General features: G+C 42.6%; 1 protein-coding gene across 1 annotated transcript; it reads right to left on the reverse strand.

The window, feature by feature from the left end:
* Positions 1-1,678: 1,678 nt before the first annotated feature.
* Positions 1,679-10,822, reverse strand: rab11a (RAB11a, member RAS oncogene family). Its single transcript, XM_079555902.1, has 5 exons — positions 10,646-10,822; positions 6,825-7,020; positions 4,641-4,834; positions 3,188-3,268; positions 1,679-2,025 (listed from the first exon to the last, which is right to left on the reverse strand). The coding sequence occupies exons 1-5, from the start codon at positions 10,683-10,685 to the stop codon at positions 1,889-1,891; spliced, it is 648 nt and encodes a 215-aa protein (XP_079412028.1). The 5' UTR covers positions 10,686-10,822; the 3' UTR covers positions 1,679-1,888.
* Positions 10,823-11,075: the final 253 nt, after the last annotated feature.

Consider the following 11,075-nt stretch of genomic DNA (forward strand, 5'->3'; position numbering starts at 1 on the left):
CTGGGTAGTGCAATCTTTAAGTTTGGACAGGATGCTTAAATATGTGACAGAAATGGGCTACGGCGTGGGCAAAGGGTCAAAAAGGCTACAGCCGCCAAGTGAGAAGCGTGAATACAGGGCATACATTTCGATTTGATGTGGTTAAAATCCCATATACATAGTAGTACATATGATACAATGATACAAGTTTCAGATTGGGCGACAGTAAGAAAGAGTGGAGAAATCAATATTTTGACTGCAGCAAAGTATCAAAAACAGCCAAAACTACGGAAACTCTTGTTAATGGTTGTTACGACTCCACTGCGTATAATTCTGATCCAATACTTTGGGGCGTTGTAGCTGCCGATATCGAGTACAAGTCAAACAGCGCTTAAAATACAAAAAAAGATGCTATGCCCAAGAGCACATGGCTAATAATGCAAAACAAACAAAGCCTGTGCGCTGCGAGTCACGCTGCTCAACTCTACCAAAGTCCTGCCTCCACTCTAAAGACTAAATAAAGTCATCAAAAGGATGAAGCAAATCATTTAACCACGTTTTTTAGACGCTGCCGAGAATACGGAGCTACGACCAAAATGTTATGTTTAAAAACTTCCTCCACTCCTTTTTACTGTCACCAATAATAGCAATAATAGTCGATCAAAAAAGTGGACAGGACGCACGGGAGGATAAATACAGGCTAAAAGAGCGGAAGAAAAATCACATTCATATATTTAAGACATGAGAGTCAGCGCGTCTACAGTAATGAAGTATAGACTGTCCTGCATTCGCCTAAAGACAGAGGGGGGTCCGCCCTAAATGGTGACCTCTTTCAGGGGTCCAAAAACAAAAACTCAAATATCAGGACGTGGGTCGGGCTGTTTGTTACCCCGACAGGCAGTCTCTTTTTCGGGGGAGGAGAATGTAGAGGGGAGGGGTATGAAGGCTCATTTAGGCTCGCGTTTGATATGCAAGCACTTTACCGCCACTATTCAAGCGAGCAATGCACGATCCATGTTTAATATACGTCGCGTGGCCAATGAAAAAGTCTCCACCAGAACCAGTTTCGATTTATTTCTAGAAAGTGTGGCATTTATTTTTCACCCAGATCTTGTTTTGATGAATCTATTGATGGTCCATTCAAGTATTCTGCTGACCTCACTCTTCGGACACTTAGGGGCCGCTTACTACGGAATAGTGGAACCTCAACACTGACTGGCTTAACTTATCACGAAATAAAAGGTTTTCAGGCTTCTAAGATTTAAAACTAAATTGTAATGATTGACTTTTACTTCAGAAAGCGGCAGAGTCCGAAAGCCACGGCATCCAGAGGTTTTCAGGAAGTTGAAAAACGTGGCTAAATCGTCTTCCTCCGTCTACTCACGTTTGGGTTTGGTTGACGTATTTTTATGTAAAAGCTGATCAAGACAACAGCATCGCTACGTTTCCCTGAAGACTATTGCCGTGGAAACAGTTGCTGAACCTGGACCCTCCCACTGCAGCGACCCAAGATTCAGGTGGAGACTTTACTTTTGGCCAGACAGCGTATATCCAAGTGTGGCACCACCGAGTATAGCGGTCTACCATCTACAACCACAAGCTCTGGAGAAAATCACCACATGAGTTTACAGAGAGACACATGGTTACGACACACTGCGTTTGCCCCATCCTTCAAGGCCACCGGGGCAACAGGAGCGCTGCAGATTTAGCTTGTAGTGCACTTTTTGAAGGCTACAAACATGTATTATCCTTTTGCGTATCAATCGTAGAGTATGAATGAGCCTAAAGGGGAGTTGTTGTTGTTGTTGTGGTTACTGAAGAGTGGCTTGGTCCGGCGACAGCGGCGGAGGTCGGGGGGCGGGGCAGAGGGGCGGCTGAGGGGGCACTGTGCGAGGCTGCGGGGCGGGGGCTAGATGTTTTGACAGCACTGCATCTTTGGCTTGTTCTCCGTGGGCTGTACCTGGATGTTGACCACGTTGTTGCTCGGAGACATGTCGCTCTCCTGGCGCTCGGACATTTGCTTCTGCGACACAATACGATAGATCTCTGGAGGAAAAGAAACGGGGGGAAAATAAAAGGATTAAAGGGGGCCATTACCGCTATGCTTTTCGCAGGTATTTGGTACTAACCTCAAACACATCTTTATCACTAACTTACACTAAAACAGCTAAAACAAAACATCAAGCAGTTCAAATGTAAGTAAGGGATAGTGTATAGAACGCCGCTTCGCATCGGGGTCCGGTTCGCCCTGTCGGTGCTTATTTTCCCGATAATGACCAGCGTTCTATACATTATCCCGCTTATTATACGGCCATTTGCCAACTGAACACACACAACATAAACTTAGTACACTTTTATGAAGGTCGAAAGGTTTATCTAATGACTTCTGCGGCAAATAGTTCCCAAAAGTTTGGCTCGGCAACGTTTTTGCTAGGCTAGAAGCAGCAAGGCTAGTAGCTAGCCTAGGTACTTAGTTGAAGGCGCAGTTGGAGAGGAGGAATGGTGGTGAATCTATGGGTAAGTTGAAAATGAGACTCGCGCTAACTTCTCTCGCAGTGACGGGGACAGATAGTGTCGCTACTACGTACGTGCGGAGTGATATGAAAGCACGAAATCAGTTGCCATTGGCAGCAATCATTTTTTTCCTCATTTATCAGAAAATAATGACCGGTAGAACGTTGGGAAACCCCATTCAAATCAACGGAGCTTCTACTTGCGTTGTGAAGAGCCGTATAATAATACTTTTTAATGCCATTTACTGCCCACATTTTTATTCCACAACACATTAATTTTGTAAACCAGAATGAGGGGAAAACTTGATATTCAAAAGCAAATTAGTCTAAACTGCAGGTGAATGTTTTGAAGGCCCTTTTTTTGCACATATTTTTCAGTTTTCAAATAACCAATTCCCCAGCAGTTTTTCTCAAATGGTCAGAGTTTATCAAGTGCAGGGAGACAGACAGAGACTCCTTTATAAACCAGCTGCTTGTGTTGCACATGATGAAACAGGGTCAACATGAGGCTGCTCCTGTGAGAGATAAGCTCAGACACGACCATCACCACGTCTCATAGCTCTGAATGTAGTTACACAAAACACCAGCAGAGGGCACAAAGTTAGATCACAATGTCCGCTATAACACACTTAACAGCAAAGGGAAGACGGTTAAAACACAGGGCAGGTCAAAAATCACTCGTTTTCAGGCTTCACCTGTGAGGATGGTTTGGAAGGCCGTCTCGACGTTGGTGGAGTCCAGCGCAGACGTCTCCAGGAAAGATAAACCGTTTTTCTCTGTAAAAGAAAGAGCGGCGCAGCTGATATCAGAAACATGCATTCCACAGATAACAGCTCAAGTCTGACTCAGGCTCCACAAACGGCTGATTGTGAAGCGAAGACCAGTGACAGACAGCGCTGCAGTGTTGACGCTCACTACAAGACCCGCGGATTTAGTTTTATCTTTATTTATTCACTGGAATGCCACCGGAATCAGTTAATGACATTTATTTATTGTATCAGAGATCGACCTTTCCCCGATGAAGGCCTAGTCCACCAAAGCGCTTCACACAGAGCATTTCTATACGAGCTGCGCAGTGGCACAGCAGTTTGTGCTCATGCTTCACAACAAGAAGGTCTTCAGCAGAGACGGTTCACCCGCCCCGCGAGGGCAGGGCTTTGAAAGAACAGGTTTCATAGGAGGAGATAGGGCAGCCATGTTCATTCCACAGTCACTCGGAGTCGATGCAATGAATGGGGCTGAATGGAACATCGGTGTTTTCTTCTATCTTATATCTATGTCACGTGCATCTGTCTTAGTAGAACTTTAACATTTGTTTTATATAATATTACTTAGCTAAAGAACAGAAGAATATTTTGTCTGCAACTTTTATTACAATTTAATGCTCCCGCTAACAAAATGAAAAGAGTCATGTGCAAAAAATGCAATGCAAATATAACTTTCCTTTCCGTTGCTGAAATGTTGCTGCTCTTCTGTACTTTTTACTTCTTCACTTTTTGCAAGATTGACAGAAAGATAAAAGGGGGAGATTTTTTCAAAGTTATGTAAGAAGCAATTACGCACAGCCTCTCCTACGCAGCTGTCGTGAAAGAGATGCACAATATATAAACACGATAAGAGATCAACCGACACGAGTTTCTTCAGCTGTTTGGCCTCTGAGTGTCTCCTGTGAGTGAGCCGCTCAAAGGAGGCGACAGTGAAGCGCAAACTGCGTGTACTTCTACGACTTTGATCGACTTTTTTGCCCAAAAACTGGCCAGATTTTTCTAGGAAAGCAAACAAACAGATGGTTCCGACAAGGCCATGCCATAGTTATTTCAAAAAAACAAACACAGCCGAGAGTCACGAGCCTGAGTCAGAGGGAGACATGCATTTTTCATGGGCTACAGTTCAAAACAAGTGAGTAATTTTGGAGCGGGCAGAGAAGAAGGGTTCAACAACATGCTGCGGCGGCAAACACTAGAGACAGTCTTGTGTTCACTGTGTGTCATTCTGTTCCCAGCGAGTTAGTTCTTAATTTGTCCTTTTCAGTGACGGACATTTGCATAAGAATGAAAAGAAGGATGAAAATATGGGAGCTTCTGTGATTGCAGTGCTGAGGACAAATCCCTGCCCTCTCATTAAATATTAGCGTCACCGAAGCCTCACCCGCGAACGCCCGGGCCTCGTCTGTGGGCACGGCTCGGAGGTGGCGCAGGTCGCTCTTGTTGCCCACCAGCATGATGACGATGTTGCTGTCCGCGTGGTCCCTCAGCTCCTTCAGCCAGCGCTCCACATTCTCGTACGTCAAGTGTTTGGCGATGTCGTAGACGAGGAGCGCCCCGACTGCCCCGCGGTAATACCTGTGAACAGAGGGGTCGACGTGAGAACATGATACGATGTGTTCATGTCAGCAGGAGGCTCCACTGACCCACGGTGACACCAGCCAACGGAGAACACGCAGGTTTGAGCACTTTATAAAAAGCAAGACACAAGATGTGAAGGAGGAATCACATTTTTAACCCTAGAAAAGCATCTGTGTTGGAGGAAAAGTATAGATTTGAAATGAGACAACAAAACTTGATATCAGTGTGTATTTGAGCTTTCAGAGACCCAGCGGCTGTAGATGATTACAACCAGAGAGGAAACCTACTAGAAACCCTAAAGACAATTGACCCTGAAGAATTACAGACAGTGATGTGATGCTAAAGTGGGGGGCCAAATGCAGCCGTCAGACCAAATTTTGGTGGCCCTCAGACTTTAATTGAATTGGCACACTTTACCAAAGATGGAACTTAACACTGCAAGTTCCAAAATTGTACATGATTAAAGGTCTGGGGAACAGGAAAACCTCTGATACTGTACTTGATTTTGATTCTGTGTGTGAGCATGAGTGTAGAGTAAAGGGTAGGGGGTGTAGGTGTGTGTGTGTGTATTGTGATAGCTGTATATATTCGGAGGGTTTGACGGGCGATAATGTTTTTAATGTCTTTTTTTTTTTTTTTTAATGTCAAAGCACTTTGCGATGCACCTGTGTATGAAAAGCGCTCTATAAATAAAGATTGATTGATTGATTGATTGATAAGTGCATCCAGTTAAACTTTTTACTACATTAACCATTGATCTGCAGTCCTCCAATATGCGGCCCTAGATGGAAAAACTTTGGACACCCCTGCTTTAAGGGGAACTGTTCGAACAGGATCTCAATTTTGAAAAGAGCAGGTTTATTTCTTTTTTTTCAGTCAATTTTGCCCTAAAGTCAAAGCTAAATGCACAAAAAATCATTTGCCTGACAGTTGCAGCATCTTTTTATTATGGTTGTGGCACAAGGTTTAATTCAAAACATATTTTTCAAAGCGTAAATATCAGTCCCATCGTAAATTTAGATGATTTGAGTTTAAAACAGTGCGCCTTTTATTGATCACGTCTTAGATATTGTGAGTTATCTGGCTGACGTTATTGAAAAAAATGTATCAAAAAGAGCCATTTTTTTGGAACAGCTCTTAAAAATGAACGGATCCTAAAGACTCGGCTCGCAGTAAAGAGCCGTAAATCGACGCCACTGTGATGGAAAGCAAAGGCGCAGTGCTAACCACTCATGCAGCCACTGGGTCACTAAAAGGTCAAATATGTTTTCCTCAGTTATGAAATGTATAAGCTTTTATCTCTTTTATCTGTATGAATTTTATAGAATTCATCTATTTCCAGGGAAGTGTCTATAGTACATATTAAAGTGAGGGAAACTGATAGACTAAAAGAGTAATGGGCTTGGATTGAATAATGATGAAGGATGAAAAGCAAAAGGCATCATTCAATAGACAATGAAAAACATTTTTGCAATCTATAATAAGTACATTCAAAAAATAAAATGTCGCCTACACTGCCTAAAAGAAAGGCCAAGAATGCAGCTAAGCAGTTTCCATAGAGTGCAGTGATGTATCTAACGTGTGACAAAGCCATTGATGGGGAGCAGGTGGTAATGCGTGACCAACAGGCTCTGCTGCTAAAAGGGGAGTGTCCCATCACTGTGCAAACGCTCAGGTGTGGCCTTCACCTAAAATAGCATCACTATCCGCCTGTGTCGGTGTCAGCGTGTGTGAGGGGAGGGAGCTGGACTCAGTTATTCTTCTCACACTGTCATCTTTACATTTTATAATCCAGAAAAAAAAGGTGTATGAGGAAAAGGCTTTGGGTCATTCAATACAACGGTGAGCTCAGTTTTAAAAAGGCTAAAACTAAGTCCACTGAAGCTGTCTGGACTTCAAAAACATAGCAGACCACCTCATGACATCACCAAGTGGAACCTTAGACATTGAATATGCATTTGAACCACGCAGGAACTCTCATACTCACGCTGAGGTGATGGCTCGGTAGCGCTCTTGACCCGCCGTGTCCCAGATCTGTGCCTTCACCGTTTTGCCGTCCACCTGAATGCTTCTTGTGGCGAACTCCACTCCGATGGTGCTCTTACTCTCCAGGTTAAACTCGTTTCGGGTGAATCGCGACAGCAAGTTACTCTTCCCCACTCCCGAGTCTCCGATAAGGACCACTGAGGAGCAGAAAGAAAAATAACGAGGTTTTAACGATACCTGGAGACGGCGGGAAAGAAAGTTACTGGTTGCCGCAGAAAAGAAAAGAAAAAATCTGGTTCTGCTCAAATAAATAGTCATTTAAAGCTTCTCTAAGCGATCCTGTTTTGCCGGTCCGGCACCGATACATTAGTAATAAGCTCCTCTAGATGCGCCACACTCGCAAATATTAGAAGAAGACCGGCGCGGCAACTCGCACCTCCCTCACCTGTTTATTATAATAGATCCATGCCCTCACCCCACAGCACACCCCCAACACACCCCTCACCCCCACATGCGAAGGAGCAGCAACAGCTAGAGGCTAACAGTTTAGCATTATGACACAAGTTTACAATAACATGGTGAACTGACAAACATCTGACCTGCTCTGATGCAGCTGAAATCCTCCTGAAATGTCAGTTTGTTTATGAATCCAGTATCTATAGGAACTGTCAGGTCTTTTTCCTCCTTTTTTTTCTCGTCACAAAGCAAAGCAGCACCGGAGGAGAGGCTGAGACGTTCAAGGGGTGCGGGGGAAAAAAGTACTGCACTGTAAACTTAGTTCTAAATGGAATTATTATGTTCTAAATGTCCAAAAACAGTTGCAGTTCATGAAAGTTGCAGTTTAGCAAATAAATGTAAATCTCAAAATATTTATTTTGAACAAACTTATTTATGCAAATGAATGTGTGTTTCACTAATGAGATTAATGAGATTTCCGTAACTCATTGAATGCAATCAGAGCAGCGTGTGGTCTACACAGTGTGGAGGGGAGGGAGGGCCGTGGGCGACGGGGAAAGCCAGGTGAGGGGAGGGGGGTGGTGGAGCAGAGCAGAGTTCACTTCTCCATCTACTGATGAAAACATTTCAAAGAGACATCACTTAAGACAGCTTTAAGGAATGTCCTGATGATAATTGTTCAACTGTTCAAGCTAATTAATAATGTAGCATAGGTACTGAAAATGTGTTGTTCAAGTATTGTTACTGTAAATTAAGGGCCATTAAAGTATTGGTAACAAAAGATTGGTATCCTTTGCTACTAGCAACTCATATTGTATCCCAACTCCATTATGTGTTGCATGGACTGCAGCGTTCATCTCGTACAGTCTTTGCAGTGTTTCCCTTTTATGGAGATGGTGCTCCATAATCTAATTTTCTTTCCCAAAGTAAAAAAAAAAAAAAAGAGCTGCATAGAACAAGAAATTGGTCTGTGTTCAATCATTCTTTCTTGTACAGTATTATAAATATAAGCAGCACCCCATAATTTACAGTGTTAAGTCCAAAAACGGTTTGAGAATGATTCAAAAGGATTGTCAAAGCCACCACACTCTCATCAGAAGTCTGAGACTGTAATCTCAATGCACTTTATACGTTCCAAAACATTTCTTATATCTTGAAGGTCTTTTGCCTTGAAACCATGATGCCGAATCAAAGTCAAGTCAACAAAAAAAGATTACCGGTACTAATCACTCGACCTAGACTTATGCAAAGGTCACAAGTCTTTCTCAGGGAACACATTTACTACTGTAATGAAAAAGCATTACTCGAGTCTGTTAAAGCAACTGCGTTGTTTTGACCAGAATCAACAATAATCTGTGAGAAAATACTGCATTTTACATCATACTAATGACGGCTTGTCATCCTTTGGTAATGGTGGTTCCTGATCCAGTTGATAACCAGTGCCTTATATACAAACACCAGCATAAAGTTTACATTAGATATGAGGTTCTCACACTTTTCATTTAAAGCTTCTCTAAGCGATCCCGTTTTGCCGGTCCGGCACCCATGCATTACTAATAAGCTCCTCTAGATGCGCCACACTCGCAAACAGTAGAAGAAGACCGGCGCGGCAACTCGCACCTCCCTCACCTGTTTATTATAATAGATCCATGCCCTCACCTCACAGCACCCCCCCCCCCCAACACACCCCTCACCCCCACATGCGAAGAAGCAGCAACAGCTAGAGGCTAACAGTTTAGCATTATGACACAAGTTTACAATAATATGGTGAACTGACAAACATCTGACCGACCTGGTCTGATGCAGCTGAAATCCTCCTGAAATGTCAGTTTGTTTATTAATCAAATATCTACAGGAAAAGTCTTTTTCCTCCTTTTTTTCTCTCGTCACAAAGCAAAGCAGCACCGGAGGAGAGGCTTAGACGTTTTCTATCTGTGAGAAAAGACTGCATTTTACATCATACTAATGACGGCTTGTCATCCTTTGGTAATGGTGGTTCCTGATCCAGTTGATAACCAGTGCCTTATATACAAACACCAGCATAAAGTTTACATTAGATATGAGGTTCTCACACTTTTCACACCAAGTACAACCTAAAAATAAAACATTTGACCTTTCAAGTAGCTTTTTGACTTGCCAAGTCCTAGATAAAGATCAAGTCAGGACAAACCCTGGTCTAAATCCAAAATGAACTAAAAAATGTCTCAACTAGATGTAAAACAAGGAAAGCACATGCATTATTAAAGCTTAAATTCAATTATCTCTCTGGTTCACTGTGATCATCATCATCATCATCATCATCTCTGCTAAAAAGCCAAATGATGTAAACAAATGAGAACACTAAATTAGACAAACAGAAACTTAGCAAAATGTGTAAAAAGATGTGCTTCTGAACATAAACGAAACAAAAAATGTCTCAAATGCTCTTTCCTAAAGCTACCACTTGTTTTCCGCTTGGCCGCAGTTTGACTCCTCTAGTTGCTAGCATCGTAAAACAATCGTTCTGGGATTACGTGGCTTTCCCATCGCACTCATATTTCTTTATCATTAATTTGAGGTTGTAGTTCGTGTCCTCTTCACTACAGGCTTTAAGGGTCAAATAAACAAAACAAGAGACTTCTTAGCGGTGAGTGTGCATTAGGTGTGTCCAGCTTTATGACAACAAGCTAGCCACAGCTAACCCCAAGCTAACCTGAAATAACAACGATTACATTCACTAGTTTTACAAGTCAGCAAAAGGAGCATTCATATTAAGGTTTCAGCATAATGGTGCTGATGTTTTGTGGCATAACAATGTATTGCAGATCACTGACAGCCATCTAAAAGCCCTATAAGCACGTCTTGAGCACAAAGGTTGAGGGATCTCGTTAGCACAGGGGAGTTCATAAATTCAAGGCATTTCATCCCGGTGGGCGAATGGCTGACTTATAAATTTGATGATGACCAAGGTTTGAGGTTATAAAATCATTTAGGTTGAGGTTAAGGGACGTGATTATGGTTGGGTTGTAGACAAGATATATACTTTGATTTGGATTATCTGCACACAATTATTAGACGTTAAAATCGAGTTAGGCACATTTTCCCCATCGCCTTCAGCTGATAAGACCGGTATAACTAACACTCCACGGAACACTGACTCGATTGCAAGAGGAGGCCTGGTTTTATAGTTTTTACTGCGTTTGTGAAACGTTAAAATGGCATTAATGATCAACAACTGAGTGAGTGACGCAAGCCATTATGGGCTAACGCGGAGCGAAATGCCAGGATTTCAGAGAGTCCCGTTAGCCTAGCCTGTCAGAAGCAGCTGGCCTTTTCTATCCAATCAGCAAACTCCGAGTCGGAGCGCGTTTTAAAACAATACTTTACCTTTGAACAGGTAGTCGTACTCGTCATCTCTAGTTCCCATCGTGTTTTATGACTGATGGTCGGTTCTAAATCCAGTATTGGGTGTGTAGTTTGGAAAAGGGCGCTGTGATATTTTCCAACGGGATTCTGTTTGGATGAAGCACTTCCGCACTCTTCTTCTTCTTCTTCTTCTTCTTCTTCTTCGTCCGTGGAGCGACGAAGAAACAGCGCCATCCCATGGTCACCTACTTTAAGATGGATGAACACAAGTGCCCCACATTTATTTACAGACCTAATTCTGCACATACTGTTAAAGAGCAGTGGGTTATTTAGACAGGCCTAAAATGTTCTCACTGCTTTGGAATATTTTGTTGTATTACAATTTTCAAAAACTGTGTGTAAAATTATAAAAAATACACTTATTACGCTAAAAGGGACTATACGGAGTTTA

This window comes from Gobius niger (assembly GCF_951799975.1).
Source record: "Gobius niger genome assembly, chromosome: 4".
Taxonomy (NCBI): Eukaryota; Metazoa; Chordata; class Actinopteri; order Gobiiformes; family Gobiidae; genus Gobius; species Gobius niger.